The sequence below is a fragment of the Leptopilina heterotoma genome, unplaced genomic scaffold (genome assembly GCF_015476425.1).
Source record: "Leptopilina heterotoma isolate Lh14 unplaced genomic scaffold, ASM1547642v1 Lhet_1010, whole genome shotgun sequence".
Classification (NCBI taxonomy): Eukaryota; Metazoa; Arthropoda; class Insecta; order Hymenoptera; family Figitidae; genus Leptopilina; species Leptopilina heterotoma.
Genome location: NW_025110816.1, coordinates 51,501 through 71,506, shown reverse-complemented (window position 1 = coordinate 71,506; position 20,006 = coordinate 51,501). Strand labels below are relative to the sequence as shown.

Sequence of the window (20,006 nt, the reverse complement as noted above, 5' to 3'; positions counted from 1 at the left end):
TAATTTTTATTCAGAAATAATATTCCAGAATTGTTTGGAAATGCCCCCCCCCCCTTTTTTTTGTCCTAGTAATCATAAAATAAGAAATAAAGAAAACAACGCGGTTTTCTCATAGAAATTATGGAAAATTAATGTAAAAAAAAAGGGTTTAAAATAAGATCCAAATAATGGAGAAACATCAATAAAAGTTGAGGCAACATTCCCAATTCAAAATTAACACATGATGTCCTTGCAAGTACTTAAACGTGGCTCCGTAATTAAATGTCGAATGTATGGGTTATGCGTACGCATTTCTGCGACGGCAAAATAATCTAAAGTTTTTTTTTAGTTGTAATTCATAATTGGCATCGCATATTTCGGTTGTAAAGTTGATATGTTGTTAAAATAATTAAAAGATATCTTAAGAACAAAAGAAATATTGAAAGTATATAATGTAACGACAAATCCTAAAATTATTAAAATCAACCACGATCTGGTATAAACAAAAAGGAAAGAAATTGTTTCATAAAATTAAAATAGTAGATTGAATTAGAAGTAAAGAAATAAAATAACCATCTGTATATGTCGCTTTACACCTGTACATCTTTGGGTGACTGTGGCGACACACACACGTATATGCAACTTCTTGGGACGACACTAGCTATAGCGGCATGCACACAGGCATACTATACGCAGTACAGGCCACTCATACATTGCAAGTCTCTTCTTGTTGCTTCTTCTCCTTCGCTGCATCCTCCCTCTTCCCCTGGGCCCCATGCGCTTGACAAGCAAACGCACGTGTATTATTCAGGCTGATGATATTATTTCTTTTAAAACTCATAGAAATAATAGAGAAATTAATAATTTCAAAATTTGATTTGCACCATTCCAAATTATAAGGTGTTGCTGAGATTATAAAGCAATTATAACCAGAACACCAGCACTAATTACTAGTGCAATTTTATTAATAAATAATTTAATTATTTATTGATTAATAATAACAATAATCAATTTTTTTATTGTTGTTATTATTATTATTTTTTTTTATTTTTTTTATCAATTTTTTTTTGTGATTGGAATTATTTGAAAATAATAATTTCCAAAAAGTATCAATTTTCGCAGACGCCTTTCCGTTTCTTACGTTAAGCGTGAGATCCGCAAGTCAGCAAAAATCCCTTAGCCAATGGGCCCAGAATCCCGACCCCACTTTTTACTTCCATAACCACCTCTTCTATCCCAACATCTTCTCCCAGATTTAGAAGCAAGGAATAAAAGGCTTGAATGAAAATTTCAAAATTTGCAGTACAATTTTCGCTCTGTTAGTCAGCTCCTCGCGGAGGCATAAACGCATTGCGAATTGCCGGGACTCGCCCGTCTATTAATCGACCCCTAGCCTAACAGACCACTACAAGATAGTGTCTAGGATCTAGGATAGACGAAAAAAAATCAAAAGGTAAAAGCTCCACGAAAGTGAAGCCCGACCCCCATTAATTATTAACGCAGTTTTAATTTTATTAATTAAAATTTTGATTAGTGTTAATAATTAAAATCACGCGAAAAATTAGATTCACGGACTAAGATTCGAGATATATATATATATTAAATTTAGTTCACAAGTGCGTGCTTTTTTTTTTTTATTTTCTTCCCTCGACCCGTGAGTTTATGTGCGTGTGTGTGTTTTCCTAGGTCACCCAAATTTAAGAGGCCTAGCAATAACAAAGACATTGAAGAATTTTCGCCCGCCGAGCATCTCAAAACTCAGCGGTAGGATAAAGTTAAAAGAAATTCATGTTTTAAAGACGAGAGGGTGAGTTTTAAATATATTGTATCGTTCCTTTTTTTTTATTTCTCTCTCTGTATTTCTCTGTAATAATTTTCTTGATCTTGATTTTAAAATAAATTGTACTTTTTATTTAAGATCTTGTTTTCTTTATTGTCTTTGCTTTAATTTATTTTCCTAAATTACAAATCAAAAAGGGATGTTGCTTGGCGAACTCTTCTAAAAGAGATAAACGGACCCCATAAAATAAAAACAGAACCATCCGGTCCTGGCAGCTTGATTTCCTTCAACGAACCTCCGCAGGCGCGCGGTAAACCTAATTTCATCGCTCAACACTTAAATTTTTATTCTTTAAATTTTTGATTTCTGAATTATTTTTCTTGACTTTGATAATTTAAACAAATAATTATTTTTCGGTTCGTAACAAGCTGATGGTGGCAGCGGTGGGATCTTTCTCACGTGTTTGCCCGGCCCCATTTTGAATTTTTCAAAAAAAAAATTTTGGAAAAATAATTTTTTCTACCACACGCACCGAAAGTACACCATTTCCTACGTGTTTAGCGGGAGAAAAGTGTATGATTCCCTGCGAGCGGGAGGGAATGTACATTCCCTCCCGGCTAGTGACGTCACCGGGAGGGAATGTAACATTCCCTCCCTGTGAGGGAGGAAAAGTAACTTGCTTTCTCGGTAATATTATCAAAGTATGACCATTGATGAATCAGTTACGTGAGTTACGTCAGCTAAGTGACTTACGTAACTTACGCGAGTTACGCAAATGGTGTAGTTACGTAACTTACGTAAATGGTGTAGTTATGTTAGTCTTTCGAGTTACAAATAATAAATGATTTACGTAAGTTACGTAACTTACGTTACTTACGCTACTTGCGTAAACCTACGCTCTTTGGGTTAGTTTAGTTATTTTAAGCTTTTCACAAACTTTCAGTTACCACAGTTGTAACTATACCGCCCCCAGCTACAACTATACATTCAAAAGTAACAATCAAACTGCCGCGTTTGTACTTTCGGTATACGTGTGTTAGAAAAAATAGTATGTGCAACTCGGGAGGAAAATTGATTTCCACTCGTGTTTTACAGTTCTCGGCTTCGCTCGCAAGCACTCGCCTTCGGCTCGTTTGCTCGCTACGCCTCGAACTGCAAACTACACTCGTCGGAAATCATCCATTTCCCTCCCTTGATGCACAATCTACTATTTTTATTTTTTTCAAAAAAAAATTTTTTTGGTTTCTTTCTTGTTTTATCTTATTTAATTCTAAATAATTTCGAAGTTACAATTTTTCCTGTGTATAGTGTTAATGAAGGAAGAATCCTTTTAGTGTCAGTTTAAGTTTTAAAGAAAATACAAGAAAATATCTTTATTAAGATTTTCTTGTATTTTCATTATTTAACTGGTAGTGAGTAGTATGTGATGACCCTATTTTAATTAGTGGGGGCTCCAGAACCTCATTTAAGGTTTAATTTGGTTTCTTGTTGACGGAAGAAAATTTTTTTTTTATCTTTTCTCATTTTCAAAAAAAAAAAGAAGAGGTACTTTCTTTACTTTCTCCTAAATATTCTTTTCAATACCTAATCTTAATTTGACTTTAATTGGTTCGGAAAAGTTAAGAAAAGAAAGTAATTTTCTTTAATTAATTTTTCCAGTTCGATTTAAAGTGAGTAGTATGTGACGACCCTATTTTTATAGTGGGGGCTCCAGAACCTCATTTAAGGTTGACGCAAAGTTTTGGTCAATAGAAAGAACAGGTGCTGATAACTATTATTCTGTTTGTCAAAATTAATTTTCTTTAATGTCAGTTTAAATTTGAAATAGAAATTGAAGGGAAATTTAATGGAATTTTCTTTTCAATTTCTCCACTAACTAGAAGTGAAGAGTATGTGATGACCCTATTTTATAATGGGGGCTCCAGAAATTCATCTAAGGCTAACTTAGAATTTTACTGACGAAAGAAGATTAATTTTAATTATTTTAATTTTCTTTAACTCAATTATCCTTCTTTTAACAATTATTCTCTCTTTATTATCCAACTTTCTTTAGTTTATTTTAATTTTGCCTCTTGCCAAAGTGTAATGAATACAATGTCTTGCAATGCCGAATAAAAATAAACGCCGTGGTGGACGTTCAAAAGTAAAGAACTCCTCAAAGACAGGGACCCTTATTAAACGAGAAGTCGAAGCTTCACACGACACCAAAACCATCGAAGTAGCGCCACTAATTAATAAGCATAGAACAATTGAGGAAATTCAAAGAGAGGGAAAGGTTTCCACTATTAAAACTAATATCTTCCACCGAAGCCCTCTAGCTTTCAGAAGAGAAGTCACAGAAAAATTACATTACTCTGTGATTTTCAACCCCAAATTCCCGTTCCACCGAGGCACAGTCATGAACAACCACGACTTAAAAAAACTTTCTTTGACGTTAGTTCGATCAGCTGACCTTTTGACAGACACTTTCACTTTAAAATTAAGAGTTAGACGCATTGAAGACTTTAACGACCAAAAGGTGAAATTAGTAAAATTTACTAGTCTGCTTCAACCGTTAACTGCGACTGTGGACTACGACAGCGACGTTGTAATTTTGGACTGATTCCTTTGCCCCTTTCATTTTCCTATAATCTCCTAAAATGACGACATGAATCAAAATGACAATTGCTATTGGAGACGAACGTGACTTTCTGTATCTACCACCATACATAACTATAGAAACAGACAAACTACAAAACGGAACGTTGAATATCCCCATTGACTTACTGACAAAGTGTAATTATATTCCGCAATATAACCTTAACGCTAACTGCACTATACAAGGAGACTTGGACGACGACTATATTAACAACACGCTGGTCCAGATTTTGGGCGAGGTTTATTTGCCAATAAACGGAGAAGAAATTTGTTTCAAGGTAGTAGAATCGCAAGACGCTACGTTGTGCGATTTAGGACAAGGTATCTTTGGTTTTGAAGGATTGTTAGAACTTGAATATATCCCTAGTTCCGTTCCTTAAACCCCTTTCCACAACCGAGATGAAAATTTTGAGGCTACTGGCAATTTAAGGCATAAAGCCCTTTTAAAATAATTTTATTTATTCTAAAAGAATACTAACTCTTTTACGCTGGTTGCAAGTACAAAACCGAATGACTGGAAAATTCCTCGGCTGTATCCGAGCGATTTTCCGAAAGAAAAATCGAGATCAAAAGAAGATTCAAATTTTCTTTTCATTTCCTTACACTCAGGAAGCGCTGGCCAAAGTACTAGTCACCCGTTTTGGAAAGCCCCTCGGCCGCGTTTGTAAACCATTTTTGCCAAAAAGAAGGAAGGCATTGCCTCTTCAGAATTGAGTCCGAAATTTTCCTCTAATAAATTAGTTTAAGTATTATCCTTTCTTATCTCTCCACCATAGATAATTCTGTTTGTTCCTTGAATTTTTTTTAAATAAAATGCCTTCCGGTCCATCAAAGCCAAAGAGAGGCAAGAAATCAGGGCTCAAGCATACCCAGAAATCAGGAATCAAAGCAGGTTCAGAAATATTTTATAAGCTAACACACCCAACAATCAAAATTCGTCCAGTGTGTTCGGTTAAACCTACTCCCAGACTAATTCCAGTTATTATTCCACCTGCCCCTGTTGTAGTCCCAATCGTACACGAGATCATAGACTTAGACGTGGAACAAGCTCTGGCACTCAGACAGACTGCATACACACAGGAAAATCACATGCGACCAGGGCCCAATAACGAACACCTAGAACAGCTATATGAATCTGACACGACTGTAGATTATGACAGCGACATTATGATTTTAGACTAACACCTATAATGTGCGATCAGAAATCAATCCCTAACGTAGTCCCTAAGCTAGAACTCCAACGTCCCATTTTTGAAAACGAGATTCCCCCACTCCCAGGAGTTATCCCTATAGAAGTAGTTAGAATACGGAGATCTATAGAGGAAATCTGGGATTTAAAACGGAGACAAATCAACGACGAGATACCTCCACCCCCTGGAGTTATCCCTATAAAAATAGTCAAAGTAGAAAGCGCTTGGAGAGAAGTTGAGAATGAAATCCCTCCACCCCCTGGAGTTATCCCTATAGAAGTAATCAAAATACGAAGAGCTATAGAAGAAATCTGGAATTCAAAACGTCTGAGACTCTAAAGTTTGATTGTTTTATCAAATACCAGAAATATTTTTTTTACAGTTAGAAATTCCCAAGTCTAAAGAAAATAAAACAATCAACCAAAAAGTAAGACTCATTAAAGCCCCTACACACTGTTGGAAATATGTATGTGAATTTTCAATGGCATGTAAGTGAAGTCCATATCAATACGTGTAATTGAATATTCGATAACATTGAGCTGAAAATTGAATAACATTGAATTGAAAATTGAATAATATGGAATTGAAAATGCAATAGCATTTAATTGGAAATTTAATTACATAGAGTTGAAAATTGAAGAACCCAGATTTGAAAATTTATTAAAGTTTAACTAAACAATTAAATTTGAATTTTTATTTTTAGTAAGAGTTTTAAATTTTCAACAACACAGTAATGACTTTTAATAGTACTGAATTTTTAATAAGAGTAATGAATTTTCAATAATAGTCAGTTTTTTTTTTTGCGAACCAATGAATATTTACTTCGGGTTCTTTAGTTTTCAATTCTTTTCTAACAGTGCATTCACGAGGCAGCCTCCTTAAGCAGAGAGGAATCCTTTTACTATGAGCGGATTTTCCTCTTAATATTTGCGTGGGAGGAATTCTTTTCTATTAAGTGGAAATTCCTTTGGATTGTGTCCTTTGACTATTAAAACTTTTTTTTTGACTGAAATTTATAAAACTTTTGAAATTAAATTAAATAAAAATAAAATAATAATAGCACAAGCCTGCAAATAATAATATTATATTGATAGGCAGGTTAAATTTTTAAGAATAAAAACTAAAACTCTTTCATCATAATTTCGATATATAACCTTTAACAACTTTAAAAAAAAATATATATATATATATTTTTTTTTTAGAATTCTTGAATGTAATTATGTTGTGTTGTTGTATCTATGTGAATATAATTGTATTATATTATATTATATTGTTATATCCAAAAATTGTTAATATTTTATTTTAACTTTTTACACTGCTTATTTTGTTAAATAATTTTATTTTATTATCACATATTATTAAGATTCCTTACGATTAGATTATTCTTGCTTGTAGTTAAGGGACGCGATTTAAAAAGGAAAATAGTTCTGTCATTTCTGTTAGTGTAGTTTCCTCCCAACATCAGACACAACTCTAGGCTACGATAGTGACGTTATAACTTTGGGTTAGCTCTTATCTTTCCATTGATTAACCTCCGGGTAGCAATTAGCAGGAAAAATCCGCGGTGGCGACGCGACACGCGAATTTTGTTCACTGTCAAGCAACATCCTTTTCACCTTGATTAAGATTATTATACACTCGTATTTTGTCCGGATCCAGTTGGGTCCGTTGAACAGTCTTAATACAAACTCAACTAAATTCAGTGAATTGGAATCTGAGTCCACACTTGATCAAAGCAAGCGTATTGAGACTACAGATATTACCAACCGCCTGGTCTTAGCATTTGGAACTATCGAGCTCACAATTCTCGATGTTCCAATTAAGATTTAAGTTTTATACTAACTTCAATTTCCTTTTAGGGGAAGAAGAAAAAAAAAAAAAAAAAAAAGGGGGAATGTCAACATTATGGTTTAACATCTTTCTCACTTCGGGCACACCTTTCCATTCCAGTCCTAGACGATGAGCAGCATGCTCTGAGCATTTTTGACGCCTTTAAAAATTGGCTCTAGGATGTATGCTAAAACCCAGGACGTGACGATTCCTAGGACAACCTCCAGATCAGGCCAAGGAAGACCAACTATGGAAATTGGTTGTAACAACAATTTGGTTTGGGTTTGGATTTAAAAAAAAAAAAAACAAAAACAAACAAACTATTGTACAACAAGGCAAGTTTTGTAGCTGCCTATAGATAACCACTGCCTAATTATGATTAAAATTAAGTAAGTATTTGTTTCCTAACAGGCAGGTGTTCGTTTGCTTAAATAACATAAATTAAATGTTTATATTTCATATTCCGAATGTTTGCCTGAATCAAGTAAATTTGGATAGGTCAATTGAGTCATGATCAGACTAATAGTTCTAATACTTTTACAACAGCTAATTTTATTTAAAAAAAGGGAGTTTTAATAGTTTTAAATAACTTAATTTTATAATAAACTAATTTTATCAAAATTTTTCTCTCTTCTTGATATTCTTATTTTGCCTTAACCAATACATTATTTACATCAAATAAATTGGTTTACTTAAAGTGACAAAAGATATCGATTGTATCGAATAATTTTATTTACATCAAATATTCAATTATCTCAATTCAATTTAACCTAGTATGGTTAATTTGATTCAGCCGATTTGGTCAATTAAATTTGACTTAATCTAGCCTGGTTTGGTTGGTTAAGTTCAGTCAGGCTTGATTTAGTTTGATTGGTTGGTTTAATTAAATAAATTTAACTTAGTTTATTTTAGTTTAACTTGGTACAGTTAGCCAAATTTTATTTAGTCGTAAATGATAACTAAAATAATTAATTCTGCATTATCTTTCTACATAGTCATGACACAAATCTTATTTGATTGAAGCAACCGATTACTTGTCTGTTATCAAATACAATCTTACATCTATCATCTATTATTTTATCAATTTTTAATTTTGCATTATTTGAAGTAATGTCTTCTTTAAAAATGTTTAAATTACTGACCAAAATAGAATTATTTTATCATTCTTTGGTTAACATTGAACCGAAAACAGTAACGATTTTGGAATGTAAAAATTCTCATGTCCAATCAAAACTCTTCTTTTCTCTGTTATTTGCTATTATTATTTGTTATTTTAATTCTTACCGTTACCGCTTGCTGTTCTCCTTCCAGTAGTAAAATTTATAACGATACTTTTATTTTATTTTTTTTAATTTTTTTTGATCATATTTAATAAAGGCTTAATTAATTAAAAAAAAACTTATAGTTAAAAAAAAAAAGAAGAAGGTTATACGTTAATATAATTAATTAAAATTTAACTAAAAGTAATTAAATCGATCTGTCCTATTACTATTATTACTACATTACACTAGTGCGCCCTCAGTGGTATAATCGAGCCCTTCTTCTTTGTTCTCGGCGTGCTTGCCTTCCCTCGGCTAGCGAACGATGGCCCACAGTCTCCCAGGCCTCGTCAACCGGAACGTCATAGCACTAAAATATATATATATATGTGTATATGTATGTGTATATAAATGGAAATACACATGCATGCATGTATGTATGTATGTGTGCATGAGTATGTGTATGTATGTGCATTTACATCCTACCACCTTGTACATAATCAGTTTCATAATTGATATAAAGCTCACCAATTGCCAGCGGGAACGAAAGTTCACCATTCCTCTATCCACGGGTATGAATTCCTCTATAAACGAGAGGAAAAGCTCCTCTCGCACAGTATAAGCCCCATAACGCGGTGGAGAACGAGCCAAGAGGTCCTTCAAAACACTAAAAAAAAAAAAAGGAAGAGATTCCCTTACTAGAGCTAATGCCCTTGCTTTAATCCCGATGAATCAGGTTTCTTAAAAGAAAAACACTTACATCTCTTCTTCCTCGACGCGGCTGAATTCCCCTCCCACCATGATTCTGACACGGTCATCTAAGATCTTGATCATGGCCGGATCCCGGAAAGCGCCCTAACAAAAACATTTTGCAATTAATTTGATAAAAAAAAAAAGAGAAGAGAAAGAAAATTGTATGAGCTAATTTTCTTACTGTTGCCCAAAAACCCCTGCATAAGTACTGCTCGGTATCTCTCTGCCAATAATATTCTTGGCGCCAGATCATTAAACAGTATTTCTTGGGCGGACTGTTCTGAAGGAGTTTTTCATTGAAATCCCACCCCAGATTGGGATTTCTTCTCAGGGGTGCAGGAATCCAATCGCCATATTCTACGGCAATTCTAAAAAAAAAAAAAGAAGAAATAAATAATTTGAACAAAATTTTGAAACCACTCCAAAAAAAAAAGTAGAATTGGAAAATTTTTTTTGAATTGAAAAAAAAAAAGTCTGTTGTTTCCTTAAAAATTATTGAATTATTAAAGAATCTTGTAGGTAAATATTCTCATTGTTTTTATTGAAATCGCGGTGTAATTTTTTTTGCAAAATGCGCTTGATGCAACTTACGAAGAAGTTGGAGGAGTAGAATAGCTTGTCAAAGCTGATAGAAGAATAAGGATCTTATATTGAATTCTATAAATCAATTTAACGAATGATTAAGAAAACTGTATAGAAAGAAATGAAGAATTTATTCTGGCCCAGAATATCCAAAGGTCTTCATAAGAATAATAGTAACAATTGTCCATATTTTTTTTCAAATAGAATAATTAAAATTTAAAAAAAAAAACATAAACAAAAAAAAAATTTTTTTTTTGTCGTTAATTATTGCAAAATGTTTTGTTAACCCAAATATTCGTATTTTTCAAATAGTTTTATGACAGTATTTTATACAAAAAAAAAAAAATTATTTTTAAATAATGTTTTTAAAATAAAAATTGCAATTTAGTATCAAAAATAAAATTAAAATATAGTTGAAATCACTATGAAAAGAACATTAAAATTAATACAATTTCATGTTTTCATCTTCTAAAAATATTTATTTTCTATAGAGGTTGTGAAGCTTAAAAAAAAATATATATATATATATTATATTCTTTTATTAAAATTTATGAGTTTATCAAGTGGGAGATCGGGAAAAATACGGAATTTGATGGGAATTTAGTACAAGCATGAAAAACTCGAGAAGTTTTTGGAAACTTATAAAATGGAAATGATTTTTTCTCCTGATTCAAATCGTAAAGAAGAGGTTTCACTTGAAATTAAATTATACAAGAATTCTTTAAAGTCGAGAATCGAATTAGAATTTTTAAAAATCGTTATTTTCGTATTATTTGTAGAATAAAAAATATATTATATAATATTTGTATATATGTATACAATATCCCCGGTCAGAATTGGATTGAGCAAAATTTCGCAAAACCTATAGCCCTATTGAATGCGATTTTGAATGATTTATATAAACACAAAATATTTATGCTGCAGGGGGTCAAAAATATAAGATTTTTTTTGCAAGACATTTTTGAAATAATGTCTGTAATCTTTTTAAAACAAAACCAAAAATATTTCTATCGATTTTAGAGCTCTTTTTACGCATTTTTAATGATATTAACAGTTTTAGTGAAACGAATTTCTGACCTTGAAAATTGAAAGCAAACAGTAATTTTTTTTTTTATAAATGAACACTTTCAATTGAATTTTTTAGTTTCTTCTCACTGGGTTGAGGAAATTTTCTCAAAAAAGTGAACGTTGAGAACAGGGCAAAAACTTCAAGCTGGTTAAATTTAGCTCCTTTGCACTGTTTAAGAAAGCGTTTGAAATAATCATTTGAAATTTTTCGTCTTATTTTTTGACATGTACATTTTTTCAAAATTTTATTATTTTTATGGAAAAAAAATCAATTTTTCAAGATAGCAAAATTCTAGTTTCTATTCGCATTTTTCAATTATTCAACAAGGCTATAGGTTGCTCGAATTTGAACCCAGATTAACTCATGTGGAATGCTACACGGGCCTGTGGAAATTTATAAATCAAAATAACATTGTTTTCAGGACAAAATTTTTCTCAGGAACAAATTGATGAAGATGACACTGCACGCCAGAAAAATGCAGTAGATCATGAACCGCAGAATGAAGAGAGTGATTTTCGAAATTTGATGATCATTGATGAATATTGGGATGTATCAGAAACCGAAAATATGAGTCAAATCGACGTTTCGAGGGAAGAAACATTTCCGAAACAAGTTTCCCATATCGTCGTTAAGGGAAATACACTGTTGAAAACATCAAACTCTTTTGTTGATGAAATTCAACACGGAACTAGTGTCAACGACTCAAATTTACTCTCGACATTATCAAACTTTGATCCTGCAGTATATGAAGATGGAAAAATGGGACCTGAAACATATTCCAAACAAACTATCACTGATTCTCACAAAGTATCTTCGACATATCCAGGGCCATCTTCGACATTGTCAAACTTTGCTCGTGAAGAACCTGAACGTGAAAATGTGGAACCGAAAACATCTTGCAAACCAAAAATCATCGACTCCCAAATACTATCTGCGAAAATACCAATTTCTTCTCAACATTCAGTTAATTGGTCAACATTACCTGCTCGTAAACCAATTTTGATCGACGCTCCAGGGCCATCTTCGACATTGTCAAACTCTGCTAGTGAAGAACCTGGACGTAAAAATGTGGGACTGGAAACATCTTGCAAACCAACTATCGTTGACTCTCAAATACTATCTGCGACAATTCCACGATCTTCTCAACATTCACTTGATTTTCAAAGTATGGGAACAAAAGCATCTACATCAAAAACAACTCATAACAGCTTAAATCTAAAGTCTGCTAAAATTTTTAGGAATGGGAAGCACTATTTACCAACTGCAAATGAAAGTGATGAAGGTGACCTGAATAAAAAACTGCAGGTACTAAAAAGAGCTAGCATTGGTTCGAAGCAAAAAAATACCATTGTGCCACCATTTGATGATTTTGCTCTAAAAAAATTGAATGATAAAAGTAAAAATTCACGGGTTGAAGATGCTATTGTCAGTTGCTCGAGCAAAATAGAAGATCTAATTGCCTTAAATATGAAAGTTGCAGAAAGGAAACTAAACGGAAATACACTGGAATCAAGTAAACAAATGGTATCAGTAGTTTCTACCGACGGTTTTTTGAACCTACTGGAAGAAGATTGGCTCACTCTTTCCGTAGAGCAACAAAAGGAATTATTTCCTTTATTTCTGGATGAAATGGATCGTTTACGAGAAGGATAAACCCTTTTATATTATTCCAATTTGCGTTAATTTTTTTATTCATGTTTTGTCTTTTATTATAATTGACTCTAAAACTCTAAGTGTGTCAAATATATATTTTTTGTTGCTCAATATTTATAGTACTTTAAAATATTTTAGGTATTTATAAATGAAAATTTGAGACTGAGTTAATTATTACGTTATATTGAAAGAGGTTAAAAAATTATAGAATTCATCGTTCCTGTTATTTGTGAGTCACGAATATTTGTTATGATGAAGTTCAACGCGTATTTTATGTTTCTTACTTAGTGTGTAACCTTTTAAGTGATTTCAGTATTAAAAAATTAAAAGTTAAGATTAGGTCAAATATTAAGTCTTAAGAAAAAAAGATTTAATAATAAAAATACAGATTAATATTTCAATCGATATCATAACAACAATAATTTAAGAAATGAATTTTCTAGTATTATTTTTGCACAGTTCATTCATCACATGATTTGAAATATCATTCGTTTTAATATATAAAAAGTTTTAAAATTGTCGATTTCAAATACACATTTCACTTTATTTATCGCCAAAAACATTGATTTAAAAAACATTAACATTTCAAACCTCACGACTGTCTAGTCGCGTTATATGTATTTTGTGTCATAATTCAAATTTTAACGAAGTCGAAATTAAAAAAAAACAATTTTATTTTATTTAACAAAATGAAAATTGTATTACATTACAATGTATTAAAGCAAAATTTTTTCAAATTGAAATAAAAACATTGTTACTTTGACGTTCATATTCAATTATTGAATTTTTTCCTTAATATGAATTTTCTGATATTTGCTAATACTAATTTTATTAAAAATGACTAATCAGTCTTCAAAAAAGTAGAATAAAGTAAACTTAAAGTGCAACGAATTAAAAAAAGGAAATTATTGAACTGAACTACTTAAATTGTTGTAAGATCAGGCCTTGAATCTTTTTTTAGACATTAAGAAAGAAGATTCAGTTGAATTGCATGAAAAAAATCCAGTTTTAATGCATATTAATAACAACAAAATTCTGTTCTCAAATTTTAGAAGAGCTGCAAAGTAAAATAAAAATATTGCATTTAATTAAAAACATCAATGTTGTAAGATGAATCAAAAAACTTTTAAATTATTAAAATATGTAGAAGAAAGTTGCAAAGAATTGCGGTATCCAACTGTGAAGTGCGCGACTAGCATAATAAAAATGTCAAATTTACTCTACGTAAAATTTGTGATCAATTTGAATTACGAGAACCTTGAAGATCATATTTCAAAATTTTTCAAATATTTACATGAAACACAATATTCTATTATTTCTTCTAATATTCAATGATGAACAAAGTAATTGGATAATAAATTTCTCAATGCATTCGCGTCAACATCGTCATTACCGATTATATTGTCACGATCATTCAAAAGATTCTCGACTTCATTTTCTGCTGCCCTATTTTCCCGAATGAATTGGTCCATTTGTCTTTCAGGAAAATATTGTCGAAATTCTTCATCATCAGACAATTCTCTCGTTATTATATAATTGTGCAGACAGACTAATGATTGAACTACAGCGATCGATGTTTCAAGCTTGAAAGACATTTTCGATTGCAAAATTTTCCATCGAGCTGCTAGGATTCCAAATGCGCATTCTATAGTCTGTCGTGCATGAGATAATCTGCAAGAAGTAATATGGTTTTATAAGTACTAAAAAAGGTACCAAGAAGAAATAAAAAATGACCTTGTTCAATTTCTTTATTATTATGTACAGAAAAGGATTTTAACCTTATATGCATAAGAAAATTTTTTTAAACTGAAAAATAACTAGAAAGCGGTTAATTATGGGGAATTCAATATAACTCATTTAAATTGATAGAAAATTTAACAGAATATGATAATATTCGAATCAGTAAATTTCTACTGATGAAGTAATAAAATCAGAGTTCCAGAATCAAATTACGTTAATAATTAAAATCGAATTTTTACTAATGAAAAAAAAGTAGAACAATAATTATTGAAGAATATTTGTTTTCTTATTACTTACCGGTAATTGAACAATTCTTGTAAGGGTGTAAGGGGTCGATTTCGCTTGTACGGCACAATCATGTACGGCCTTAGTGTGAAAATCCCGTCTCCTATGATGAAATGAGTCGAAATGTCATGTGAGTGTGGTAGGTAGGTTGGATTGGGTAAATTGGCCAAATTATTTTCCAACATCCGATAAAATTCAGTATGTTGGAAGGCCGAAACATCGCTTACACCACCTATAATTAAAAGCAAAAAGATCTTTATTGTAATTTTATTATTCGCAGGTACAGATTGAGTAGAAATACCCTATATCTAATGAAGAGTTTTTTTATACTTACCATAATCTCCAATATCTACCCAAGAGAATCGGCAAAAAGCATCACACATGGCCATTAGTTTAAAACTGTGAAACCTTTTATAATTAAAATAACGGCTACCAGAATTTGGTGGTGCTTTTATTCGGATCTCTTTGCCGTCCATAGCTCCAATGCAATTTGGCATATCCCATTTTGCTCGAAAACCTTGGGCAGTTACCATCCAATCTTCAGCAACTAGATTTCCTTTTAAGTACAAAGGTTGTAAACATTCCCAGATAACTGGACAAACTTCAGCAATTATGCTGTAAGCAGTTGACAAACCTATTCGAAATAAGTTGCTAGTGCTGTAGAAACTATCACCATGGGCTAAGATACTGACATGAAATCATAAAATTATATCAATTGCGTTAATTTAAAATTATAACATTCTGTAATAAATGCATAGAACAATAGATTAAAAAAAAACAATGCACATTTTGCTACATGATACATTCACTGCCAATATATAGATTTAATAAGTTATTGTTTGGATTCAAAATTTATACGATTTCAAATTCAAGGCAAATTTTAGGTATATAAGTAATGAATAATTTGAATTTTCAGGGTTGCCACAAATATTTAATTTTATTTTTCCCTGATTTCCAGAAAAAATTTCACTTTTTCCCTGACCCTAAAGAATATTCTGATTCACTCTAAAAATTATTAGATACTCAAAAAAAATGTTCTATTACATTTATTTACAAACTTCTTTAATAGTAAAATTATTTTAAAACATCAATATAACTTCTTTCTTAAATAAATATTTAATCATTATTATTTTTCTTTAGGAAATAAAATTCTTCAAAATATTCTAATTTAAACCATTTTGAAATGCAACAACTTATAAGAATATTATTACAAAACATGAAGAAGACGATTACTCCGAGTGGAAGACTCGGAGTGATCGTCTTCTTCATGTTTTGTAATTATTTACATTGCCATAAAATTTTTTAAAGTAAGTTAATTATTTATAAAAATCCTAAAAATAATCCTTCGCAAAAATTCAATTATTTTTACAAGAAGTACAATTTTACAAAAAAAATCAATTTTAAAAAAAAATGTAATAAAATTCGTTGCAATAATTCAATTATTTTTATAAATAATAATAAATCGATTATTCGTTTATTCATTTTTAAATCAACTTTTATTAGAAAATTCTAAAAAAATTAAATTATTTAAATTAAAAAATAAATAATTTATTGAATAATTGAATGTTTGTTAAAATTGAATTCTCATAAAGAATTTTATCAATAAAATTTTAAGTAATTGAATTCATTTGACAAATTTTAATAATATTTTTAAGAATAATTTCATTTATCGAGGAATTTGATTAAAATATTGGATAACAAATAATTCATAAAAATAATAATTAAATAAATAATTAAAATTTTCATAAAATAATTGAATGTCGGAGAAAAATTTTATTATTTATATAAATAATTGAATTCTTACAACGAATTTTATTCAAGTTTATAAAAATAATTGAATTTCAGTGAAGAATTTTATTATTTACAAAAATAATTGAATTCATGACAATATTTTATAAAAATCTTTTTATATAATTGATATTTTTCGAAAAATTTTATGAAATTTTGTATTTTAAATAACTGAATTCCTGTGAAAATTTTATTACTTATGAAAATAATTGAATTATTTCAAAGAAATTTATTAAATATTGAATAATTGAATTCCTGTGGAATTTTTACAAGAATTTTATTAAAATTTTTAAAAATAATTGAATTTCGAAGAAGAATTTTATTATTTATAAAAGATAATTGAAATTTTGACAAGAATCTATTTTTAATTTTTGAACATAATTAAAATTTTGCGAAGAATTTTTGTAACTTTTGAAAACAATTGAATTTCTGTAATCATTTGTAACTTTTACAAAATCCAATTTTTTTTAGTATTTTTAACTGAAATTCTTCTATCAATCTAGTATTTATGAAAATTGTAAAAATTATTTATAAAATAATTTGTAAGTCATAATTTTATGATAGTTTTTGAAAAATTAAGTTATTTAAAATAAATTATTGTCAGAAATTTAAAAAATTGAAGGTTTTGTATTAAAATTCGAGGTAATATCATAATTTACGAGGCAAAAAGGAAAAAAATTCAGAGTTTTCTCATGAATTTTAAAAATTTAATTTTTTCCAGTACTTTTAGTAAAAATCCCTGACTTTTCCCTGATTTCCCTGACCTGTGGCAACCCTGATTTTCTATACTAAATATTTTTGAAAAAATTCAAGAAAATTATAGCAAACATTTTATAAGGCATGGCGAATACTAACCTCAAAGTAACAACCAAGCGAAGCCTCGTAGACAATGGCTTTCTTAAACTGCGTTTTTCGAGCCGGTGTTGTATTAATTGGTGTAATTCCTCGAATTGTTGGACACTCATTCTCACCATTTTTCTAAAACTTTCGTGGTCCTGCATTAAAAAGTTCTCAAAAAGAGCATCGTAAGCTCCAAAAATTTCCCTCATTTGAACTCGAATATGAGGCTTAACCCACCATCGACGAAACACTTCCTTGTTAATACTTAGATACATACGAATTAAATTGAACCACTGTATAAAGATGAAGAGGAATGTCATGAAATCTTCCATTTTTTAAAAAATAAAAAACGATTTAGTTAATTATTAGCAATCACAAAATATAAGCACTAACCAAACTAGGCCTATACTAAACACTAAACTGCATGAACTTTTAGCAGTTGGCAACACTACATTAGTGACGTCAGAACCAACGCGCGCGTAAGCTTTGCGTGAACGTTGCGCGCGTGTCAACCTTACGTATATCCATTCTGGAATCGGCCTTAGGTCTTCGTTAATTACAGGAATGCTGACTATTTGCTTGGTTCTTGCTTTAATTCTCAATATTCTGGGTACCGGTTTTACTTCCTTTTTTAGTTTTATCTTTTCTTTATTCGATTCCGGATCTATAAAAGGAATTGGATCTACCGGCTTAGATTGTGTTACTAACGCATTATAGAAAAATGAAACTGATGCCCTTTCCTCTCTTAGTAATGGTCTTCCTAGAATTCGTATGTATGTAAGTGCAGTTGTTAAATCCACGGGGTCATGACGGTCTACTGATCCTGAAATGTCATCGGGTAACGCGTCAATGAATGCTCTGAGAGCTGTCTGATTAAATGGCCTCATAATAATAGCTATTTCCGCCTGGTTATACGTTGGATATAAAGCAGCTTTACATCCACTTGAATATGATGTTAATCTATCATATAAGTCATTTACGCTTTCTTCTCTGTACATTTTTAAATTTATTATTTGAACGAAATAGGCTTCATATGGTTGACCCGTTGCAAAACGTTCCTTTAACGTGTCTATAAGTTCCCCTATTCCAGCGAAATTTTTTCCTTTAGCGCAATCTCTTGCACTGCCCTTAAGTTTACATAGAATTTCCGAAATTAGGTCGGCTTCACAAGTTGCGTTGATTTTTGAGGCGGCATATACTATGTCCTGAATAAACTCCTTGACTGACATATTTGAACCATCGTAATCGGGTACATGCTTCATGGCTCTTTCCATAGACATGTCATTTTTTAAAGATTGAACTACCACTACTGTAGCGTTTTTCTCATTAACTATTTCTACTGGTCGTTGAGCCTGTACTACCCGAGGCAAATTTATATCTACCCTGTTTCTCATTGTATCCGCTACAGTTGCATTATGAGGATCCTGTACTTCTTGTACTTCTCCCCTATCGTGTGGAGGTTGATTTCCTCCATTTGGAACCACGTTTCCGTCGTTTATTTTGTATATATATATATTTTTTTAAAAAATTGGCAAAAAAAAATAAAAAAAAAATAAAAAAAACCCTCTTTCTTATATGTTTAAAAAATACCAAAAATTCGCGTATACTGAAAGATGAGATATCCACCCTAAACTTTCGGCCTGTTTCCAACCTATTATAGCCTACTTGAAAATAAGTTTCTTGTCCTTGCACATCAATTATTATTCCCCCTATGATTATGCCCACCAATTATTTTTGGGCTTTCTAGAACTACTTTAGATCTTTCTGGTATGTTCTCGTTTACAACCATGAAAAATATAGATTAAATAAGAAATAAAACAACACTAACTCTAGATTCTCGACAGAAATTAATGATAAAAAAAACTAAAATTAAAAGCTTCCTTATAAATAAAGTTGATTTAATCGTTCAGTAATTTGCTCTATATCTTTTTTATTCACTCTTATCCTGTAATCTGTTCCTCTAATCGTACACTCTACTAAATTTAAAGACCGTTGTGCTTTTTCTAAATTTTTGTTTAATAGTATATATTTTTGTAAAATTTCATGCAAGTTGTATACTGCTGAATCTAGCCTATTATAAAGGTCCGTAGGATTTTTATGCAATAATTGTAAGAATTCTGGTGTCATATGACCAAAGTATAATAAAAATTATCCTAGCTTTAAATTCTTGAACTCTGAAATTAAATTATTAATCTGATCTTGCTTGACTAACAAATCGGATTTAATTTCTTGATTTGATTGTCTTTGTTGGTCACTGCAATCGCTTAAAGCAAATAACCATTTTACTAAAAATATACCACGTTTCTCTACCCTTTCGATATTACGCTCTAAAATTCTACACTGCAAAGACAGTCTTTGACTGAATTCTTCCACGGATTCTATTCTTTCTTTTATCTCACTTATATCGTCATGAGAGAAACCTGTTACAATTCTATTAATTGTCGGAAACATTAAAATAAAAATAAAATTAAAGTATTATTAATTTGTCATAGTTTTTTTAGATAATAATTCTTAACTTATATTTTTTTTAAAAAATGTATCTTAATATTATTCTTTTGAATATATACTTCTAAAATGACCAGGAACTACCTTGAACTTGTAATTTTACTCTTTTTATTCGG

The 20,006-nt window shown here is 30.7% G+C and overlaps 3 protein-coding genes across 3 annotated transcripts; all 3 read right to left on the bottom strand.

Annotated features, from left to right (window-relative positions):
• Nucleotides 1-8,878: 8,878 nt before the first annotated feature.
• Nucleotides 8,879-10,467, bottom strand: LOC122500779. Its single transcript, XM_043609869.1, has 5 exons — nt 10,460-10,467; nt 9,610-9,796; nt 9,436-9,530; nt 9,204-9,342; nt 8,879-9,045 (listed from the first exon to the last, which is right to left on the bottom strand). Exons 1-5 carry the CDS (start codon nt 10,465-10,467, stop codon nt 8,935-8,937), a joined length of 540 nt encoding a protein of 179 aa, XP_043465804.1. The 3' UTR covers nt 8,879-8,934.
• A 2,960-nt stretch (nt 10,468-13,427) lies between these two features.
• LOC122500793 lies at nt 13,428-15,216 on the bottom strand. The gene is made up of 4 exons (XM_043609896.1): nt 15,092-15,216; nt 14,770-14,989; nt 14,126-14,403; nt 13,428-13,789 (listed from the first exon to the last, which is right to left on the bottom strand). Exons 1-4 carry the CDS (start codon nt 15,144-15,146, stop codon nt 13,671-13,673), a joined length of 672 nt encoding a protein of 223 aa, XP_043465831.1. The 5' UTR covers nt 15,147-15,216; the 3' UTR covers nt 13,428-13,670.
• Nucleotides 15,217-15,343: 127 nt separating this feature from the next.
• On the bottom strand, nt 15,344-19,338 carry LOC122500787. Its single transcript, XM_043609883.1, has 2 exons — nt 17,401-19,338; nt 15,344-15,444 (listed from the first exon to the last, which is right to left on the bottom strand). Exon 1 carries the CDS (start codon nt 18,777-18,779, stop codon nt 17,751-17,753), a length of 1,029 nt encoding a protein of 342 aa, XP_043465818.1. The 5' UTR covers nt 18,780-19,338; the 3' UTR covers nt 15,344-15,444; nt 17,401-17,750.
• Between the last annotated feature and the right edge of the window lie 668 nt (nt 19,339-20,006).